Source organism: Neofelis nebulosa, chromosome 10, assembly GCF_028018385.1.
Source record: "Neofelis nebulosa isolate mNeoNeb1 chromosome 10, mNeoNeb1.pri, whole genome shotgun sequence".
Lineage (NCBI taxonomy): Eukaryota > Metazoa > Chordata > Mammalia > Carnivora > Felidae > Neofelis > Neofelis nebulosa.
Window position 1 is genome coordinate 99,208,694 of NC_080791.1, and position 23,589 is coordinate 99,232,282.

At 38.9% G+C, this 23,589-nt stretch overlaps 1 protein-coding gene across 4 annotated transcripts in view; it reads left to right on the forward strand.

Annotated features, from left to right (window-relative positions):
- The window catches only part of CSTPP1 (centriolar satellite-associated tubulin polyglutamylase complex regulator 1), a 198,673-nt gene that overhangs the window by 82,883 nt on the left and 92,201 nt on the right, over nt 1–23,589 (forward strand). For all 4 annotated transcript variants that reach the window (XM_058688847.1, XM_058688849.1, XM_058688850.1 and 1 more), the window contains exon 3: nt 1,951–2,081. In XM_058688847.1, coding sequence (XP_058544830.1) covers nt 1,951–2,081 — 131 coding nt within the window. The remainder of the gene's footprint in view (nt 1–1,950; nt 2,082–23,589) is intronic.

The window sequence follows — 23,589 nt, forward strand, 5'->3', positions numbered from 1 at the left end:
TGGAGATAGGGAAAAGATATTTCAGGTTGAAGAGAAACAGTAAAGCCTCGAGCGATATATATTGTATTTTCTGCTTTTTTGTTATAGCCATCTTATGTAAAATAATTTCCACTGATTATATTGTCTATTGACTCTTTAAGTAAAGTGATTGTGATCTCCATACTGACCAGCTGAATTTTATTGGTAGGGATTATCTAAAGGCAGTAATGTAAATACAATTATAAATCTTTTTACTGTATTCAGTATTATATGTCCTTGGCCTATCAGTTTGTTTCTTAAAATTCTTATTTTGTAACTTCTTATGTAAATTCTTATCTGTACAATGAGTCTCAGCCAGAGTCTTCAATGCATAAATTATTCCCTAGTTTTAAAAAAAGATATTTTAAAAAAGCTACACTAAGGATATAATTTCACTAGTCTTAGTTTCTTTACAGCCTAGACTATGACCTAGACACCAGCTTTTTTCCCATGGGGGGTATGAAGCATACTTTGGGACTAATTCTTTTCTCGATAGCTTCATAAATTTAGACTAGATTGTTATCATTTTAGACGTCATTTGCTAGAAATGTGACCTACCCCATTTACCTGTAACAGCTCATTTGCTTTATTTTTCATTTTCCTTTGCTCAAGACAATAGCATTGCAAACTGCATAGTTAGGTTAACACTTTCATTGCTTTTTAAAAATTGCTCCTCTAACCTAAGCCTTCACCAGATGTTTTCCTCATACTTCCTCATAGTGTCTCAGAAGTAGATTTCTATGCTAGTTTTCCACGGGGAGAAGAGTAGGTAATTTGATTTTTCATAGTGTTATTAATATTACCAGGAAGAAGCTAATTTTATCTTAAGTGATAACACACTCTATATTAAAGACAGATTAGATGTTCCCCTCAGAACTTGGTCAGGAAAAAGGAAAATGGAACAGATGGCTCCTGAAATTTTTTCCTGTTTGGTTCAGAGATTCAGATCCTTCCCTCCTGCGCCCTCCCCGCCCCCCCCCCCCTTTAAATGGTCAGCAAGTGAAAAGTGGCATTTGGAATTTCCACTGTCTCTCTATTGCTTTGCCATCTTTAGTTTAATGCCTGTTTCTCTACAAAGATTAACACATTTTCCGCTCCTGATATACTTGTCAGGGAATTTAGGAGTTTTCTGGAACCTGAAGTCTGCCTTTGGTTGTGATGATTACTGGATAATTGCCTATTTTTTGGTGGAATTTCCATTTTTAGATTACGCCAGGCTCTACAGCCTTTCTTTCTCTGGCAGAAGAACCCAAAAGCAATGGAGTATGTTTTTTTCCCCTTCCCCGGCCCAGCTTAAACAATGACTCACTTGGGCTCTGGGGCTTTGCTTCATACTGTCATTCAGGGGCCACTTTTTACCCTTGTTCTTATTTGCCTTTAGTGTTCTGTTTGCAACCTTTCATTTCCTTTGGCACATGGACTTGCCTGTGAGGTTATTGTCAAAGAGGTATTCATCACCCCCAAACTGGAACAGACAATCCAGTTATGTCCCTATGAGCCATTTTGTTCTCATGGCAGCTGATGTAGATCAGAGACAGTACAGAAACAATATCTTTAAGGAAATATAATTCCAAATGTGGCAGGAGAAGTATTCTCCCCAAAAATACAAGTGCCAATGTCATCCAGTTAAAGAATGAAACATTTCCCTCTATCTGAAGTGTTCCAGTGACTGATGAAAAGTCCCTCAGTACATATATGTCGGAGGTGGGAAGCACACAGAGGAGTTGGACCCCAAGAGTTTTCAGAAGGATGTGGTTATATGAAGAGATTTCCTCATTGAAAGACTTCATCTAATCTGTAGTTCAGAGTTTGTTGGAGAAAAAAGATTTTCCTCCTTTTGGGCAGTGGTTCTGTCTGGTCTTGAGTTTTCACTCTGATTCCAGCCTTCCAAAGACTATTCATCTAATGATTCCTTGATTTTTCTCTTTGCAGTTTTAACAGTGTGTGTCAGGGAACTCACATTCTCTTTCGGGAATTCAGCTTCATCCAAGCAACCCCTCACAACAGGGCATCATTCTTACGGGCCTTCTGGAGATGCTTCCGAACTGTGGGCAAAAATGGCGGTGAGTCTTCCCAAATTCTTTTCTTGCCTTCCTTTCTTCTAAACTTCTGTCTCTCTTTTGTTCCCATAAATACTATTTGAGTGACTGCTATTTGAGGCTCTAGGAACACCTTGCTTTTGAGGAGCTATCTGTCTGTGTCACAGACACTACTACCATTACTAGTACCATCGTCATCACAAGCCTACCTATTAGGAACCAAGTGGAGTTCTTAGCACTTTGTGTGCGGTCATTCATTTATTCTTCACAACAGCTCTCCATGGTAGATATTATCATCCCCGTTATAACTAGTGAAACCAGGGCTCAGAGGGGTTAAGTAACTTGACAGGGTTGTACAGCACATGCTGGGGTGGGATCCCTACCTAGGCAGTCTGGCTCCAGAGCCTTTGCTCTTGGTAAATATTAAAATACCATGCCGTAGATTGAAGAAATGGTGCGAATACAAAGAAGGAAACTGCTGAGTGGGGGTGAGGGAACCCTATGGTTAGAGAAAGGGGAGCAAGTAGATTAGAGGAGGTTCTCCTGAGAACTGGTTGTTTGGTCTAATGTGGGAAGGAAGAGTAAGAGTTATCCACATGGATAAAGGAGAGAAGACATTCTAGTGGAGCATGTGCTGTGATGTAGAGGCATAAAAGAACCTGAGAAGATCAGAATGGCTAGAGTTGGTGAAGGGCATTAGGGGAGATGAGCCTGCGAAGGAATGGAATAGTCAGGTCCTGAAAGACCATTTTTGCCGTAAAAATAGAGGTTGAATTTTATGCTGTAGGTTAAAGGATTTTATTCAGAAGGGTGGTGTGAGGATATCTGAATTCGAGAAAGATCATTTGAAAGGCCATTTCCTATCGAAATGGCTTAGAGGGTGAGTTTGGAGGCAGCGAGCGTGGTTAGGAGACTTGCAGTCGTGAGAAATGACAAGAGCCAAAACTAAGGCAGCATCCACGGAAGGGGCGCTTTCAGAGATCACATCCAAAGGATTTGGCGATTGGTTTTGGCACATAAGGTGAGTGAGAAGAGCCCTGATAAATTTCCAGGTAATTGTACACTCACACTGTGCTGAAATCATCGCTCCCATCCATCTCCAGAACTTCTTCACCTTCCCCATTAAGCACTCTCCATTTCCTCCCCTGCCCCCAGCCTCTGGCAAGCCCTGTTCTACTTTCTGTCTCTGAATTGGACTACACTAGGTACCTCGTGTTAGTGGAATCATGTAATACTTCCCTTTTTGTGAATGACTGACTTCATTTAACACAATGTCCTCAGAGTTCATACGTGTTGTGACATGTGTCAGAATTGCCTTCCTTTTTAAGCCTGAAGAACACTCCACGGTATGAATCCACATTTTGTTTATCCATTCATCTATCAACAGACACTTGGGTTGCTTCCTCCCTTTGACTAATGTGAATGAAATGGCATGTTAAGTTTTTGAAAAGTTGAAATTTCTAGGGACACAGTGAAAACACTCCATGAAGCAGCAGGTAATACGAATTAGTTTCTAGAAATACAGATTTGGGGAAGTAGAATAAAGTTTACTAATACCAGATTTTCATTTCACCTTATAATCTTTGAGACAAGAGCTAAATGCACTAGAAAATACAAGTAATTTTTATATTTGCATACTTTTGGTTTGGCATCTATGATTATATTCCAAGGAAAATTAAAAAAAAAACAAAACACTGATTGAAATAACTACTAAATAAAGCAGTTTCTGTAGTGACCCTACCTGAGAGTAGAGAAAGGCCTAAACTATTTCCTCATTTACTTAACAGATATTTCTGGTAGACTTACCACATGCTTGGTGCTGGGGGTATAGTAAGTGAACAGGTACACGCCCTGATCTCATTGAGTTGACAACATCCTCCACCCTGCTCTCATGATGCTACTGCTACTTTATATATAGCTACCGAGCCTTTTATTTCTTTTTTTTTTTAACATGAAATTTATTGTCAAATTGGCTTCTATACAACACCCAGTGCTCATCCCAACAGGTGCCCTCTTCAATGCCCATCACCCACTTTCCCCTCCCTCCCACCCCTCATCAACCCTCGGTTTATTCTCAGTTTTTTAGAGTCTCTTATGGTTTGGCTCCCTCCCTCTCTCTCTTTGTTTTTTTTTTTTTTTCCCTTCCCCTCCCCCATGGTCTTCTGGTAAGTTTCTCAGGATCCACATAAGAGTGAAAACATATGGTATCTGTCTTTCTCTGTATGACTAATTTCACTTAGCATAACACTCTCCAGTTCCATCCACGTTGCTACAAAAGGCAATATTTCATTCTTTCTCATTGCCACGTAGTATTCCATTGTATATATAAACCACAATTTTTTTATCCAGTCATCAGTTGATGGACATTTAGGCTCTTTGAATAATTTGGCTATTGTTGAAAGTGCCGCTGTAAACACTGGGGTACAAGTGCCCCTGTGCATCAGCACTCCTGCATCCCTTGGGTAAATTCCCAGCAGTGCTAATGCTGGGTCATAGGGTGGATCTATTTTTAATTTTTTGAGGAATCTCCACACTGTTTTCCAGGGCGGCTGCACCAGTTTGCATTCCCACCAACAGTGCAAGAGGGTTCCCATTTCTCCACATCCTCGCCAGCATCTATAGTCTCCTGATTTGTTCATTTTAGCCATTCTGACTGGCATGAGGTGATATCTCAGTGTGGTCTTGATTTGTATTTCCCTGATGAAGAGTGACGTTGAATATCTTTTCATGTGCCTGATGGCCATCTGGATGTCTTCTTTAGAGAAGTGTCTATGCATGTCTTCTGCCCATTTCTTCACTGGATTATTTGTTTTTCAGGTGTGGGGTTTGGTGAGTTCTTTATAGATTTTGGATACTAGCCTTTTGTCCAATATGTCATTTGCAAATATCTTTTCCCGTTCCGTCGGTTGCCTTTTAGTTTTGTTGATTGTTTCCTTTGTAGTGCAGAAGCTTTTTATCTTCATGAGGTCCCAATAGTTCATTTTTGCTTTTAATTTCCTTGCCTTTGGAAATGTGTCAAGTAAGAAATTGCTGCGGCTGAGGTCAGAGAGGTTTTTTCCTGCTTTCTCCTCTAGGGTTTTGATGGTTTCCTGTCTCACATTCAGGTCCTTTATCCATTTTGAGTTTATTTTTGTGTATGGTGTAAGAAAGTGGTCTAGTTTCATTCTTCTGCATGTTGCTGTCCAGTTCTCCCAGCACCATTTGTTAAAGAGACTGTCTTTTTTCCATTGGATGTTCTCTCCTGCTTTGTCAAAGATTAGTTGGCCATACTTTTGTGAGTCCAATTCTGGAGTCTCTATTCTATTCCACTGGTCTATGTGTCTGTTTTTGTGCCAATACCATGCTGTCTTGATTACAGCTTTGTAGTAGAATCTAAAGTCTGGGATTATGATGCCTCCCACTTGGGTCTTCTTCTTCAATATTACTTGGCTATTCAGGGTCTTTTGTGATTCCATACAAATTTTAGGATTGCTTGTTCTAGCTTCCAGAAGAATGCTGGTACACTTTTGATTGGGATTGCATTGAATGTGTAGATAGCTTTGGGTAGTATTGACATTTTAGCAATATTTATTCTTCCAATCCATGAGCATGGAATGTTTTTCCATTTCTTTGTATCTTCTTCAATTTCCTTCATAAGCTTTCTATAGTTTTCAGCATACAGATCTTTTGCATCTTTGGTTAGGTTTATTCCTAGGTATTTTATGATTCTTGGTGCATCATAAAAGCCATTTGTGAAAAGCCCACAGCTAATATCATCCTCAATGGGGAAAAACTGAGAGCTTTCCCCCTGAGATCAGGAACATGACAGGGATGTCCACTCTCACCGCTGTTGTTTAACAAAAGGAAATCAAAGGCATCAAAATTGGCAAAGATGAAGTCAAGCTTTCACTTTTTGCAGATGACATAATATTATACATGGAAAACCCGATAGACTCCACCAAAAGTCTGTTAGAACTGATACATGAATTCAGCAAAGTCGCAGGATACAAAATTAATGTACAGAAATCAGTTGCATTCTTATACACTAATAATGAAGCAACAGAAAGACAAATAAAGAAACAAAAAAGAGGTTAGAGTGGGAGAGAGCCAAAGCATAAGAGACTCTTAAAAACTGAGAACAAACTGAGGGCTGATGGGGGGTGGGAGGGAGGGGAGGCTGGGTGATGGGTATTGAGGAGGGCACCTGTTGGGATGAGCACTGGGTGTTGTATGGAAACCAATTTGACAATAAATTTCATATATTTAAAAAAAAAAAAAAAAAAGAAACTGACCCCATGCACAATTGCACCAACAAGCATAAAATACCTAGGAATAAACCTAACCAAAGATCCAAGCCTTTTTTTTCCTAAAACTCTGTCTACCTGGTATTTTATTAGATCATGTCTACTATCCTAAGAAATAAGTAAGGTAGGTATTATTGTTCCCATTTTATAAATAAATTGTGTAACTTGCAGAAGGATTGCAGAGTAAGTAAGTAAGAAAGTTGGAAATAGAACCCAGATTTACAAATATGCTAATATGCTATTTCTGCTATTTTTATTACTCCAATCATGACTTCTATGACATGTAACTTAAAAGATTATCCATCTAGGGGTGCCTGGGTGGCTCAGTCGGTTAAGCGGCCGACTTCGGCTCAGGTCATGATCTCGAGGTCCGTGAGTTCGAGCCCCGCGTCGGGCTCTGTGCTGACAGCTCAGAGCCTGGAGCCTGTTTCGGATTCTGTGTCTCCCTCTCTCTGACCCTCCCCCATCCATGCTCTGTCTCTCTCTGTCTCAAAAATAAACGTTAAAAAAAAAAAAAAAAGATAAAAAAAAAAAAGAAAGATAAAAAAAAAAGATTATCCATCTTTTTTTTAAAATTTTTTTTTTTAATGTTTATTTATTTTTGAGACAGAGAGAGACAGAGCATGAATGGGGGAGGGGCAGAGAGAGAGGGAGACACAGAATCGGAAGCAGGCTCCAGGCTCTGAGCCATCAGCCCAGAGCCTGACACGGGGCTCGAACTCACGAACCGTGAGATCGTGACCTGAGCTGAAGTCGGACACTCAACCGACTGAGCCACCCAGGTGCCCCAAGATTATCCATCTTAATTACATTATTGTACAGAAAGTACTTAGTGTACTGAGAAAATAGCATCATCTCCTTTACAGAAGATATGCACTAGTGGACAAAAATCAAAGTGGACTCAATTTTAAGTGAACTACCTCAGAGAAACTATCCCATTGGTCTCTACATAAACAAAACTTGGGAGCTGTGAGTATACAGGTGAAGTCTGTAGTATTTCCTCAGAACCCGTTTTTCCCAATCCTTTCCCAGTCCCTTAGCTGGTCAGCAAATATTTACTCAATACTCACTATATTGCAGAATGGTACATAGAGCGAGAGCTGGTTTCTGTGAAATAGGCACATGGAGAGAAGTATGGAAAGCAGTCTTAAGGCATCCTCAATTCTTTTCCTGATTTGGAAGTGGGGCCTCTTCAAGAATGTATTTACTATCACAAGGGATCCATATAGCATTTGGACTCTGAGCAGATGTGGGTTTCTTTACCTTTCTTATAGCAGCTGCCAGTGATTCATCCAGCTGCTAAAAGGAAGCAGCTCCAAGTTCTCCCTGTTTTTCCTGTGCCATAAACAAGATCTAGATTTTATGCTGGATATCGATTGTTATGCTTCTTCTTAATCAGACAGCCTCTGAGTTCTTAAAGACCAAATGCAACATTTGCATCTAGGTGATCCTAAAATCTTTGGTTAAACCATGTTTAACATATTCTCAGTTTCTTCCAGGAAACTTTAGAACATCTTTCAGTCCTGGAATGTGTGAGTCCCCAGTTTTAATCCAGAATGAGCAAAAAACACTCAGAGGCAAAGTTCCAACAGAAAGTACTTATTAAGCCCCATTTTCTCAATTAGAATGCCACGTACTCGGCTCCTGCTTGATAGAGCTGCTACTCTATTGTTCTGCAGATAACTTCCTTAGAACATCATGTACATATTTTAGCATTATCAAGAAGAAATTAGCTCTTCTGGGAAACAGCAAAAGAAGAGCAGAGTTGCAGCATAACATATCTAAAAATGAAGCCACCTGTGGAAAACTAAGGACCTGATCCCTTCTGGCAAGAAACAGTTTGTCCCAGTTTTTAGCAAGTATAGGGATGTAATGTCATTTCTGCATGACTGAGTCCTGAATGATGCTAATTTTCCTGTGTCTGAAATTCAAATAACCTCATGAAGATTATAGTGAACCTCTTGCTATCAAGGCAACTTTAGAGTCTTGGAAGCAAAAAGATCTATTCATATGTAATAAGACTTTAAAATTCAACTTCTCACTTTGGTATTTCTTTCAATGTGAAAAATTAATCTCAATTTTCAAGTCTGGCAAAGATTAAAATTCCCTGAAGGAAATCTTCACTTCTGCTTAGGGATATTAGCTCAAAAGAGCTTTTGTCCAAGGTTTGTTTTTACAGTTTGTTAGAATTTAATTTTGAGCTTTGTGCTTTTACAAATGAGTGTGTGTGTGTGTGTGTGTGTGTGTGTGTGTGTGTGTATGTATGCGCGCACATATTTCATTTAATAAAAGAATGAGGGGGCACCTGGGTGGCTCAGTCAGTTGAGTGTCCGACTTCGGCTCAGGTCATGGTCTCACAGTTTGTGGGTTCGAGCCCCGCATCAGGCTCTGTGCTGACCTCTTGCTCAGAGCCTGGAGCCTGCTTCTGATTCTGTGCCTCCTTCTCTCTCTGCCCCTTCTCCGCTCACGCTTTGTCTCACTCTGTTTCTCAAAAATAAATAAATGTAAAAGTAAAATAAAATAAAAAAAAAGAATGAGGAGCACTTCCTCTTCTGCCCTTGAGGAAGTACTTACTAAGGGAATTGTCACCCTGCCATAAACAACTAGAAAATTAGACAATGTATCTGAAACAACTCTTTGAGACATTGAACAGTTAATATGGGGCTGTGGTCTCTGAGAAGCAGTTCCCAAGCAGCAGTATAGGAGAGGAGATCTAAAGAGCCCAGCAGTCTTACTCAGTTGAGGAGGCAGAGATTGGGGTTTGGAGAAGCCAAAGTGGCCAGAATTTGCAGGGCAGAGAACCAAAGAGGAAGGAGTTGCTCAGTAAGCTCCAAAGAGCTACAAGTGGGTATTTGAGTCTCTGGCTACAAACTCTGCACATGTGTGGGTTGGAAAAAGAACCACCAGAAACCAGTAGGCTAAACAATTCCTGGAGTATGCTCAGGGGTAAGAATAGTTCACACTGCTGCCGGCCAAAGTGGAGAAACCTCAAGGTACACAGGGCATTGACATTTGATAGAGTCCTCAGCAGCCCCAAAAGAGAAGGGGTTAAACTGATCTCTCTGCAAGGAAGTTAACTGTATACCAGACCAAAATTCAATACTCTTTAGAGGAATACAGTAAAATCTAGCACTCAATAACATAAAATTCACAATGTCTGGCATCCAATTAAAAATTACCAGACATTAGAAGAAATAGGAACATATGACCCATAACCAGGAGAAAAATCTATCAGTAGAAACACAGACCCAGAATCAAAGACCTTCAAATAGTTATTTTAAATCATATAAATATAATCAAGTATGTAAAGGAAAACATGCATATAATTAGGAGATAAATGGAAGATACTAAAAAGATCCAAATGGACTTTCTAGACATAAAAAATACAACATCAAAAATGAAAATAATGATAACGATAGCAATTAACATTTATTAAGTTGCTTCATATATACAATATCTAATTTTTCTTCACAATAATGCTATGTGTTAGGTAGATACTTTTATTTTCACTTTTACACAGAAAATGAAACTGAGATTTAGAAAGTTAAAGAACTTGTTCTAGGTCACAGACCTAGTAAGTGAAAAAAACCAATGCTGAAGAAGCCAGAAACCTGACTAGAAGGAGTACTTTTTTTTTAATGTGTTCTCCATCAAATAGTGTGTGAGATGCTTGAAATACAACTGAGTCAATGACAATACTTGCCCTCGAGGAGCTCATATTCCAGTAAAATAGTCTGGAAATCGTTTCCCCAGAGTATAAGTGATTATTAAAGCCATGTAAAAGATTCAGTGATGGTACAAGGGCAGAAATAGTTCTGCAGAAGTTAGGAAAGGCTATAAAGGAATAAAGATAGTTGGGGTGGATCTTGGAGTAGTAGAAAGCTGTTAAGCAAATAAGGAGTATATTCTAGCAAGAAAAAAACAAGGTTTCTGAAAGTATGATGACATGAAAGAAAATATTTCCTTTGGGAAGCAGTAAGAAATTCATTGTGGCTGGTGCTTAGTGCCTAAGAAAGAAACATCATCACAGCCAGTCAGTACGGTCTTATCAATTTGTGTGGTATTTTCACATATGAGACTGGCAAAAGCATGGAAAATAGAGTGAAAGGCGGGGATAGTAAGACCATTTAGGAGCCAGTATAGCAGAACAGGAAGTGGAAGGGAGATGAAGAGCTATTTAAGGTTGGTTAGACAGGACTTGCTGATTGGGTGTGGGGTGTGAGAGAGAAGAGTCAAGAATGATTGCCAGGGGCACCTGGCTGGCTTAGTCAGAAGAAGCAACTGTTGATCTTGGGGTTGTGAGTTCGAGCCCTATGTTGGGTGTAGAGATGACTTAAAAATAAAATATCGGGGCACCTGGGTGGCTCAGTCAGTTGAGCTTCCAACTCTTGATTTCAGCTCAGGTCATGATCCTAGGGTCGTGGAATCTAGCTCCGCATTGGGTTCTGTGCTCGCTGAGCGTGGAGTCTGCTTGATATTCTCCCCCCCCCCTCCCCCCCCCCCCCCCGTCTCCCTCCCTCTACCCCTCTCCCCGACTCATGCATGCATGCATGCATGCTCTCTCTTTCTAAAAGAATAAACAAACAAACATCTTTAAAAAAAAAGAATGAATGCCAGAATCTAAATTATGGCCGATTTCATCCCTCCCTCCCTCCCTTTCTTCCTTTCCTTTTTTTGTTTTTGTTTTTGTTTTAATTCTTTCACTTTTTATGTTTTATCCTGAATTCACTGTGATTTGTCTTCATGGTCTAGGTATATTCACTCATTCAACAAACATTTATGTATTAGTTGCTACTGATAAAGCAGTGAGTGGAACAGAAATTCCTGTTCTCATGGAGTTTGTGGTCTGATAATCAGAGATCTGAAAAAAAGAAAAAAAATCCCTGCATTCATAAAAGAAGATCACATTCTGGGAATCAGAGACTTACAGTCGGTCTATATAAATCATATGATAAAAACTATTTTTCCTAAAATACCTTTGTTATGGTGGCCAAAGTGATCTCAAGGGAAAATGCAGACAACTTAGGCTGAAATAAAGCTTTTGGTCTGACTTCTGTGTGTAACTGCCTCAAACTTCCACCTGATTTTGCTGGTCACTAATCCTCATCCTCACTACTAAAAACCATCCTGTGAGGATTAACAGTGTTTACTTCACGAGTGGGTGGCTGTCTTGTTTGAAATATTAAAGAGTATTTGTTACTTTAGTCATTTTTTAAACAAACAAACAAAAATCCTTCCATGTAATCTCTTCGGTCCTGTGGTTTCCTTTGGCCCGTCCTCTGCACCTGCTCCCCCAAGAGCTCCACGTCTCCATGTTTGCCCCAGAAACCTGATGTGGCCAATAAACAGCTTCTTCAACCCCAAGTTCCTGGTTCCTCTCCCCCATTTTACTTATTTCTTCTCTATTCTGATTTTCTTTTCTTTTTCCATTTTTACTTCCTTCTTCAAAACCTTTTCTCCAGGGAGAACATTGACATTTGATGTCACCTCAAATCTTTCACCTCTCTACCTCTAGTAACTTTCATCTTTCCCTCTTTTTAATGTTCCTTTTTTTTTTTTCTATTTCAATTATTTGGGGGCTACCACACATGTCACACAAGCATTCCCGGAATGCTTTTGTCACCACCTCCTTTGGTACCCCACCCTCCATGCCCTCCATGCATAATACCCTTAGGTTGCTAAACTCTCTTTATCCTTTTAAGCCTTAGTTTAAAGGTCAACTCCTTAAAGGACCTTTTCTCTTTCTCCCTTCCTGGTCTGATTTAGATCCCTTCATTATTCTTTTGCAAATCATCCTGTAACTTTTAGTCATACTGTTTATTACAGTTTCTGACTAAATATTTTTTGAATGGCCCTTTACTTAATGTCCACCTCCCTTATCAAATTGTAAGCTTTATGAGGGTAAGAAGCTTGTTTGCTTTGCCAGTAACTGTATTCTTAGCACCTAATATACATAAATGATTTCTTTTATGTTATTTAATACAAAGGCCCATCACTTCCCAATCCCTATGTAATCTGTGATTATTGAATGGATTATATTATCATCTCTTATATTAGAGGGTAGGGTTGCTTTTGAAAGAACTTTATACTCTTTTCAAATTTGTATCGGAGCCTTGATTTAAAATAATAATAGCTGCTACTTATTGATCACCTACTATATGCAAGGCACTAAACTTCATGTTCAAAGTGCCCCTCTAAAAACTGACCCATTCAAAGCTATACAATATCAATTGACACCTAATTAAAATAATATTCAGTATCCTCTGGTGCTTCCAAACAACAATTCAAAGATTTAGATCATGATCTGTATGCAAACGTTAAACATTGGTGAGGATCTAACTAATAGTACTACCTCCATTTCTTTTGTATTCTGGGTGTCACATTTATGCTGTGAAAGAAATCGCAAACTAGTGGTCATCTGACTACACAAGCTTTGGCCTGCAGTTACATTTTCTTTGGCTTGCACTGTTAAGAATATTTTTTTTAAGTAGATGCCAACCTTTAACATAAAAATCTCAATTCAACTTCACTTAAAGAATGGAAAATCATGGGGTGCCTGGGTGGCTCAGTTGGTTGAGTGTCTGGCTTCAGCTCAGGTCATGATCTCATGGTTGGTGGGTTTGAGCCCCATGTCTGGCTCTGTGCCGACAGCTCAGAGCCTGGAGCCTGCTTGGGATTCTGTGTCTTTCTCTCTCTCTGCCCCTCCCTGCTCGTGCTTGCTCTCTCTCTCTCTCTCTCTCTCTCTCTCTCTCAAAAAACGAATAAGCATTAAAAATTAAAAAAAAAAAAAAAAAGAATGGAAAATCATCCCGATACCACGCCCACATTCCAACAGGGAGGCGGTTTCCCCGGGGCGGAGGTGCAGCTGCTGCCTTTAGACAGGGCATGTGGTGGCCTCAGATTTACCGCCATCCCCAGCTGCCTTGCTTCATCTGCTTAGGTTTCCTGCCTGGCCCCTGTAGGCATTTGAGTTTGCTACCATTGCTACAATGCCTTGGTCCATTTGTAACCTCTTGAAAGGTAGAGTTACACGCTTGATTCAGAATGAGGAGTCAGGAGCTGATTCCTCCACTAGATTCAGTTTCTCTTTTCTCCTTGTTACCATGATGTCTCAAAAGATGTTCAAACAGGAAAGGACCTTAGCAGTCATCTTGTCTTGCAACTAGGTCTAAGGGTTTTAAAATATATTTATCCCTTGATCGTGGTCAAATATATATAACATAAAATTTATCATTCTGACCACTTTTTAAATAGGGAAGTCTTCTTTGGTGATAAAATATAAATAGCATAAAATTGAACAGTTTGACCATTTTTTAAAATGTTTGTGTTTGAGAGAGACAGAGAGAGGGAGACCGAGGACCCAACGCGGGCTCTGTGCAGACAAGCAGCAAGCCCGATATGGGGCTCAAACTCACGAACCATGAGACCATGACTTGAGCTGAAGTCGGATGCTCAACTGACTGAACCACCCAGGTGCTCCAACATTTTAACCATTTTTTTTCTTTTCATTTTTTGTTTAATGTTTATTTATTCGTGAGAGATAGAGACAGCATGAGCATGGGAGGGACAGAGAGAGAGGGAGACACAGAATCGGAAGCAGGCTCCAGCCTCTGAGCTGCCAGCACAGAGCCCGACGCGGGGCTCGAACTCATGGACCGCAAGATCATGACCTGAGCCGAAGTCGGATGCTTAACCGACTGAGCCACCCAGGCGCCCCCATGACACTTTTAAGTGTACAGTTCAGTGGCATTAACTACATTCACATTGCTGTGCAACCATCACCACCATCCATCTCCCTCTTTTTTCATCTTTCCAAACTAAAATATTTTACCCATTAAGAAATTACTGCCCATTTCTAGCCCCAGATTTTATTTCCTGTCTCCATGTCTTTGACTATTCTAGGTGCCTCATATAGGTAGAATTATGCAATATTTGTTCCTTTGTGTCAGTTTCTTAAACCAAGCATGATGTTTTCACAGCTCATCCATGTAGCATGGGTCAGAATTTCTTCCCTTTCTGGGGCACCTGGGTGGCTCCCTCAGTTGAGCATCCGACTCTTGATTTCAGCTCAGGTCATGATCTCCCAGTTCATGGATTCGAGCCCCACGTTGGGCCCAGTGCTGACCGTGCAGAGCCTGCTTGGGATTCTCTCTCTCTGCCTCTTTCTCTCTCAAAAATAAATAAGTAGGCATTAAAAAAAAAAAAAAAAAAGAATTTCTTCCCATCCTACCCATGGTGTGTATATATCATACTTTGTGTATCCATTCATCTGTCACTGGACACTTGTGTTGCTTCTACCTTTTGGCTATTGTGAATAACACTGCTGTGAACCTGGGTATACAAGTAGCTATGTGAATACCCTGTCTTTGGTTCTTGGCCATATACTTAGGAGTAGAATTGCTGGATCATATGATAATTCTATGTTTAATATCTTCTAAGGAATTGCCAGACTGTTTCCGACAGTGGCTTCACCATTTTACATTCTTACAGGCAATTCACAAGGGGTACTATTTCTGCAGATTCTCACCAACCCTTGCTATTTCCTGTTGTTCTGATAAAAGGCATCCAAATGGATACAAAGTAGTATCTCATTGTTTTGATTTGCATGTCCCCAGTGAGTAATGGTGTTGAACATTTTTTCATGTGCTTGTTGGTTATTTGGGGTTTTTTTTTTTTATGAGTTGCATTTAAAAAAAAATTATTTTAATTCCAATGTAGTTAACAAACAGTGTTATTTTAGTTTCAGGTGTACAGTATAACGATTCAACAGTTCCTTATATTACTCAATGCTCAGCAAGATAAGTGTACTCTTGGGGTGCCTGAGTGACTCACTTGGTTGAGTGTCCGACTCTTGTCTTGGCTCAGGTTTTGATCTCGTGGTTCATGAGATTGACCCCCAAGTCAGGCTCTGTACTGGCAGTGTGGAGCCTGCTTGTTCTCTCTCTCTGTCCTTCCCCCACTTGTGCTCTCTCTCTCTCTCTCAAAATAAATAAACTTAAAAAAAAAAAAGATAAGTGTACTTTTAATCCCTTTCACCTATTTTGCCCATCCTCCCACCCACCTTCCCTGTGATAGCCATCTGTTTGTTCTCTATAGTTAAGAGTCTGTTTCTTGGTTTGCCTCTCTCTTTTTCTCCTTTGCTCATTTGTTTTGTTTTTTTTCTTTTTTCTTTTTTAATTTTTTTTAACATTTATTTATTTTTGAGACAGAGACAGAGCATGAACAGGGGAGGGGCAGAGAGAGAGGGAGACACAGAATCTGAAGCAGGCTCCAGGCTCTGAGCTGTCAGCACAGAGCCCGACGCGGGGCTCGAACTCACGGACCGTGAGATCATGACCTGAGCCGAAGTCGGACGCTTAACCGACCAAGCCACCCAGGCGCCCCATGTTTCTTTTTTTTCTTAATGGAGGTTGTTTAATGTTCATTTATTTATTTTTGAGAGAGAAAGTGTGCGAACAGGGGGAGGGGCAGAGAGAGATTGGAGAGAGAGAATCCCAAGCAGGCTCCTCACTGTCAGCACAGAGCCTGACACAGGCTGGATCCCACAAACTGTGAGATCATGACCTGAGCCAAAATGAAGAGTTGGATGATTAACCAAATGAGCCATCTAAGTGCCCCTCATTTGTTTTGTTTCTTAAATTCTGCATATGAGTGAGATCACATGGTAGTATCTTTCTCTGATTGACTTATTTTACTTAGCATAATACTCTCAAACTCCATGTTATCACAAATGGCAGATTTCATTCATTTTTATGGCTGAATAATATTCCACATCTTTTTTACCCATTTATCTATCGATGGACACTTGGTTGCTTCCATAGTTTGGCTATTGTAAATAATGCTGCAATAAACATAGGAGCACATATATCCCTCCAAATTAGTGTTTTTGTATTCTTTGGATAAATACCCAGCAGTGCAATTACTGGATCATAGGGCAGTTCTATTTTTAATTTTTTGAGGAACCGCATACTGTCTTCCACAATGGCTGCACCACTTTGCAATCCCACCAATGGGGCACAACGGTTCCTTTTACTCCATATCCTCATCAACACTTGTTGTTTCTTGAGTTTTTGATTTTAGCCATTCTGACAGGTGTGAAGTGATATCTCATTGTGGTTTTTATTTGCATTTCCCTGATGATGGGTGATGTTGAGCATCTTTTCATGTGTCTGTAGACATCTGTATGTTTTCTTTTGAGAAGTGTGTAAGTCCTTTGCCCATTTTTTAATAACATTGTTTGTTTTTTTGTTGTTGAGTTGTAGGAGTTCTTCATATATTCTGGATATGAATCCCTTATCAGATGTATAACGTGAAAATATTTTCCTTCATTCTGCAGGTTGTCTTCTTGCCTTTTGTTTTTTTAAGTTTATTTATTTTGAAAGAGAGAGAGAGTCTGAAGCAGGCTCCACACTGTCAGTGCAGATCCCAACGCAGGGCTCGATCTCACAAACCATGAGATCATGACCTGAGCCAAAACCAAGAGTCAGACACTTAACCAACTGAGCCACCCAGGTGCCTTTGTATTCTTGCCTTCTTAATGGTATCCTTTGGTGCATAAAAGGTCTTTATTTTGATGAAGTCCAGTTTATCTGTTTTTCCCTTTATTCTTTGCTCTTTTGGTGTTATATCTATGAAATCATTGTCAAATCCAATGTTATGAAGACACTGGGTTGTTTCCTTCTAACAGTTTTATAGTTTTAGCTCTTCAGTTTGGTCTTTGATCCATTCTGAGTTAATTTTTATTTTCGTTTTTTTAGAGAAAGAGAGGGAGAGAGAGAGCTGGGGTCTGGGGGAGAGGTAGAGGAAGAGGGAGAGAGAGAGAAGCCCAAGCAGGCTCCATACCCAGCACTGAGCTGGAAGCAGGGCTCCACCTTATGACCCTGAGATTATGACCTGAGCTGAAATCAAGAGTTGGACACTTAACCTACTGAGCCACCCAGGTGCCCTGAGTTAATTTTTATATAAGATCAACTTCTTCTGCGTGTGGATATCCAGTTTCCCAAGCACCACTTGCTGGAAAGACTTGCTGAATAGTCCTTTCCCCAATGAATGGTACCCATGTTGAAAATCAATTAACCGTAGATGTGAAGGTTTGTTTCTGGGCTCTCTCTTCTATTCCAGTGGTCTATATGTCTGTCTTTATGCCAGCACCATACTGTTGTAAGCACTGTAGCTTTGTTTTAGGTTTCAAAGTTAGAAAGTTTGAGTCTTCTGACTTCATTCTTCTTTATCTAGATTGTCCTGGATATTCAGGGCCCCTTACAATTCCATATGAACTTGAAGATCAGCTATTCCGTTTCTGTGAAAAGTCTGTTAGAATTTTGATAGGGATTGTGTTGAATCTGTAGATTTCTTTGGATAGTATTGACATCTTAACAATATTAATTCTTCTTCTGTTATTTAACAAAAACTCAACTAAGTGAATTTTAAAGATCTAACTGGCTCTATTAATAGATTCATGAATCAGGCATTATCCCTTCTAACAAATATAGGGGAGCTTTGTTGAATTGCTGAAAACAAAAAAATAAAAAATGTCTTTAAAGGTAAAGAGGGAGCAGAAAAAAGGAAATTATTAGCAAAAAATCCATTGTTTTAGGCAAGGCTCACTCTCCTAAGGGGACCAGAAGGGGCCTATCGGTAAATTTCCTTGTACTGACCCAGTAATTCCCATGGTTTACTGGTTAAAAGTTACATTTCTGGGGGGGTTGAAACTGCATTTAGGTTAGGTATTAAGTCTTGGTTTACTGATATGGGACTGTAACATAAGTGACACCATTTGGGGCCTATGGTTTTCTTCTTAACATTTCCTATCCATGAATAAAGGATGTCTTTCCATTTAAGTCTTCTTTGAACTCATTCAGCAGTGTTTTATAGTTTCCAATATGCAAGTCTTCTACCTCCCTGATTAGATTTATTCCTAAGTATTTTAGTCTTCTCATGCAATTGTGAATGAAACTGTTTTTCTTCGTTTCCTTCTCACATTTCATTGCTACTTTATGGAAATGTAATTGGCTTTTGTACGCTGTTTTGTATCACCCATCCTTTGCAGATTCTTTTACTGTTGTAATAATGTGTGTGTGAGAGAGAGAGAGAGAAAGTTCTTAAGGTTTTCTATACAGAAGATGATGTCATCTTCAAATAGAGATAGTTTTGCCATTTCCTTTCCAACTTGGATGCCTTTCTTTTTCTCACTTAATTGCTCTGGTTAGAACTTCCTGTGCTGTGTTGAGTAGAAGTGGCAAAAGCAGGCATCCTTGTCTTGTTCCTGATGTTGGATGGAAAGCTTTCCAGTATTTGGTTTTAAGATAAAAGCTTGTCAAGAAAATTGTGATTCACTCAGATTATTAGCTGCAGATACTTACAGATTTGTTTTATAACATCTTGACATCCAGTCAAAAAATTTTTTTTCATTTAGTTATATGTCTAAATGTTCCAAAAAGGAGTGATAGTAAATTGTTGTGTCAAAGCTGAACAACCAATGGACCTGCCAATTGCTCACATTCCTAATTGTTGAGTAATCACTGGAGAAATCAATGAAAAGTTTTCTCAGCTAGTTTAAAATTTTCATTCTTTGGAGAAGAATAAATGTGTCTTATATCATTATATATGAAATAACTGGTGTTATTTCTTTAAAGAATCAGATACCTCTGAGGCTGCTAGGGATTGAATTGTGTACCCCAAAATTAGTGTGTTGAAGCCCTACCCCCAAGGTGACTATATTTGGAGGGAGGGCCTATAAGGATGTAATTAAGGTTATATGAAGTTATAAGGGTAGGGCCCTGATCCAAAGGGATTAGTGTCCTTACAAGAAGAGACACCAGGGAGCCTGTGCCCTCCTCTCTTTGCTGTGTGAGGACACAGTGAGAAGGTGGCCTTTTTCAACCAAAGAGAGACACCCCCAGACACTGACCCTGCTAGACTTGCAGTCTCCAGAACTGGGAGAAAATAAATGCCTGTTGTTTAAGCAACCCAGTCTATGGTATTTTGTTATGGCAGCCCAAGCAGACAAATACCAAGGCCATCATTTTTACTCAGTTTCAGCAGAGAAAAATTAGTTTTATTTTGCATGCATGCTGAGTCCAAAACCTGTTTTGATTTTATCACTAACATTTTATCGGAAGCCATAAGTATGGCAGTGTTGTAAGCCTTAACTGAGCTATTTGATTTATGTAAGATATCAGAAAGCTTTCCAGGTTGATAAACCTATATTTAATGAATTTATTTAAGGTAGAAATGATAGCAATTAATTTTATTTGACTATTGTTCTGACAACTGCCTTATGTCAGTTAGAAAACTTTAGTATAAAAGAATGAATTCTGGTATCACTACTGATAAGTCTGAAGGGTCTGCAATCCAAAAGCCTTCTTCTAATAAAATTTACAGTCCATCAGTTTGTATAACATTTATCCTATAGTGTTTTAAAAAAAAATGGTCACCTAATTTTGTCTGCTAGTGTTTATCTACACAGCATCTGAGGACCTTTGAAGGCCTGGCCTTTGCATGATCCACTACTCCATAAATTTTCTCTGCCATTGCTCTTCCAGTCACAGTACAAACATGACTGGTTTTTTTTTTTTTTTTTTACCTCTTTGTTACTATCTTAACACTCGAAGCCTTCTGTTTTATAATTATCAAACATTTTATAAAGTAAAAAGTCTGCTTTTGTTCCATAACCACATCACATAGAAGGAAGTAAGAGGAGGACTTGATAACATCTGTATTCTCACCCAGCAGAATTTAAAGGTTTTATGTAATTTCAGCCTTTATATCAATATAGACCTGGATTAAAAAGAAAAGAAAAAGACCAAGGCAGATAAAAAGCTTTCTAATCAGTGGCATATTTACAGGTTCAAATATATATATATATATATATATATATATATATATATATATATATCACATATATATTATTTATATATTATATATTATTTATGTAATATATAATGTATATAATATGTAATATATATAATATATTATTGTAGTATAATATAGTATACTAGTGTATAGTATAGTATATATATATAGTATATATAGTATACTATATGTATAGTATAATATAATATATAATTATAATATAATATATATAATATATATGTATGTATGTATGCACACACACACACACACACACACACACACACACACATACATACATACACATACACATTTGTGGAGCAGAAGAAGCTCCACAGTGAGTTAACTGAAAGCACAGGTTGTAGTGTCTATATAATAAAATTTACTCTAGAGGCACCTGGGTGGCTCAGTCAGTTAAGTGTCCAACTTTGGCTCAGGTCATAATCTCACAGTTCATGGGTTCAGGCCCCACGTCAGGCTCTCTGCTGTCAGCATGGAGCCCACTTCGGATCTTCTGTCTCTCCCTTTCTTTCTCTCTCTCCCTCTCTCTCTGCCTTTCCCCCACTCACATGTGTACATACTCTCTCTCTCTCAAAAATAAATATTTAATAAATAAATAAATAAATTTTACTATGTAACAGATTTAGTATGCATTTTATTTTTCTCATAGATTTTAAATAAAGGTATGTCTTTAATAAGAACAATATGAAAATTAAACATTTATAGAACCTTCTAAATGCCTCTGAAAATTTTTAGGCTCTGGTTAGAAAACTATTGATGTACATCAACCCTTCTCCCATCATATTAATAAAAAATTGGGCTCCTCCAAAAACTTGGGGCCCAATGTCTCCCAGCCAGCTGCTAAGTTCAGGCATTTTCTCAGTCAAGTGCTCTTGCCCTGATGCTAAATGAACACAAATATGACATTCAGTTTCTGAGATCAGTGTATAATTTGCTGAAAGCCTAAAATGCCATCAAAGGAGTTAAGGCATAAGAATGTATTGCATTTGTCTGTGATCATCTTTCATCACTTTATAGATGGAGGAAGGGTAGCTACAAGTTCTTTTTTTTTTTATGTTTATGTTTTTGAGAGAGAGTGAGTAGGGGAGGGGCAGAGAGAGGGGGAAACACAGAATCTGAAGCAGGCTCCAGGCTCTGAGCTGTCAGCACAGAGCCTGATGCGGGGCTTGAACTCACGAACCACAAGATCATGACCTGATAGGTAGCTACAAATTCTTTAATTTCAAGTTCCATTTTACATGTGTTCAAGAGAAAAGATAGTTACTCCATTTTGTATTTAAAGTTTAAAAATCATGATTCTTATTACTGGGGGAAGTATAGTACTTGCTTTACTATGTATCTCATGCTTTGAAGGACATAATAAACAGAATCTGGAAGTTCTCTGAAAATATAACCAAGGATTTTTTTTAAAGTTAGGCTGAAGTGAGACTGTACTATGTGATGGTATTAAACCCATTCTCTAAAGTAAGTGTACCAGAAGACAGAATGGTATCCCTTAGGCTTCTGAAATCTCTTGATTTCGTGGTTCTGTTAGAAACAAAAATAAATGACTAATTTCAACTTATATACTATGAATCAAAATAAAACCATCTTAGGTTAAATATGTCAACTTAATAAACCATACTCAAATTTGGTTGTTTTGGTGGATTTTAAGCTGACAGTATATAAAAGCAAGTATAAGTAGTGTTGAAAATTTAATCTTTTCCAGTTTTATGTTGCTTGGCATAACCTGCTCTTCCTTCCCACTGCCACCACCTGACCCTAATTTAGAACCCTGATTAATCGGAGAGGTTGTCCTAATTAACCCAACATTGGAGAGGTTGTCAAAAAGACAGATTCCCTGATCCCATCTCCAACCTACCAAATGAGTCAGCAAGGGAGGGACCTGGGAATTTCTCTTCTTTTCTTTCTTTCTTTCTTTCTTTCTTTCTTTCTTTCTTTCTTTCTTTCTTTCTTTCTTTCTTTCTTTCTTTCTTTCTTTCTTTCTTTCTTTCTTTCTTTCTTTTCTTTCTTCCTCCCTCCCTCCCTCCCTCCCTCCCTCTTTCTTTCTTTCTTTCTTTCTTTCTTTCTTTCTTTCTTTCTTTCTTTCTTTCTTTCTTTCTTTCTTTCTTTCTTTCTTTCTTTCTTTCTTTCTTTCTTTCTTTCTTTCTTTCTTTCTTTCTTTCTTTCTCTCTCCCTTCCTCTCTCCCTTCCTCTCTCCCTTCCTCTCTCCCTTCCTCTCTCCCTTTCTTCTTTCTTTTGCAAGCATTTCAGGTGATTCTTATTATCGGTCAAGTGTGGGAAACATTGAATAACTTTTGAACTTTTTTTTTCTTTGCTCCAGTCCTTGTTCTCCATCAGTGCTTTTCAACCCTGGTTGCGTATCAAGTTAACTTAGGGAGCTTTTAAAAAAATTGTGATGCCTAGGCTCCATCCCAGAACAATTTAATCAGAATCTGTTGGGTTGGGGCCTATGCTTTTTGTTCTTTTCTTAACGTTTTAGGTAAAAAAAAAAGTTTTGCTATATAACATGTGCAGAGAAAAGTGCAAAATAATAAATGTACAGCTCAGTGGATTTGTACAAAGTAAACATGTCATATTCATCTGGATAAAGATAGAGAACATTACCAGCACTACAGACACCTCTCCCAAGCCCCCTTCCAGTCTTAATCTCCTCTAAGGTATCACTAGTCTAACTTTTATCACCATAACCTTTACGTGCCTGATTTTGAACTTTATGTAGCTAGAATCACAGAGCATGCACTCTTCTGCGTCTGGCTTCTTTTGCTCAACATTATATTTCTCTTTTGTTGCCGGGTTTAGCTGCAGTTTGTTCTTTTTCATTGTTGTACAGAATTCCATTTTATATATAAACCACAGTTTATCCATTCTACAGTAGGCGGCATTTGGGCTGTTTTCAGTTTGGGGCTGGTACAAACAGCATTGCTGTAAGCATACTTTTATATGGTGCTTGGCATATAGATTTCTGTTAGGTATGCGCTTAGGAGTGAAATTGCTGGGAATGCGTATGTTCAGCTTTACCACATATTCCCAGGTTTCCAAAGTGATTGTACCATTCTCCACATTTAAGTGCAGTTTACGAGAGTTCCTGTGGCTCTGGAACTTTTTGTGGGGCCCACACATTTTAAAAGCTCTGCAGGTGATCCTGATACACATTGACGCTTGAGAACTACTTTACTGTTAAGACCTTTTATAAGTATAATTCTCTAAAGCACAGCCCTGGGCTTGTTCAGCCCTGCTTAGAATGTCCATGGTTCTGTGTTACCTCCTAAGGAAATATGAATTACACCTGCTTACATTGTAGGCCACTCATGATCTAACCTCAGCCTTTCCAGCCACTACTTTCCTACTCATAGCCTAGACCCTAACCATTACAC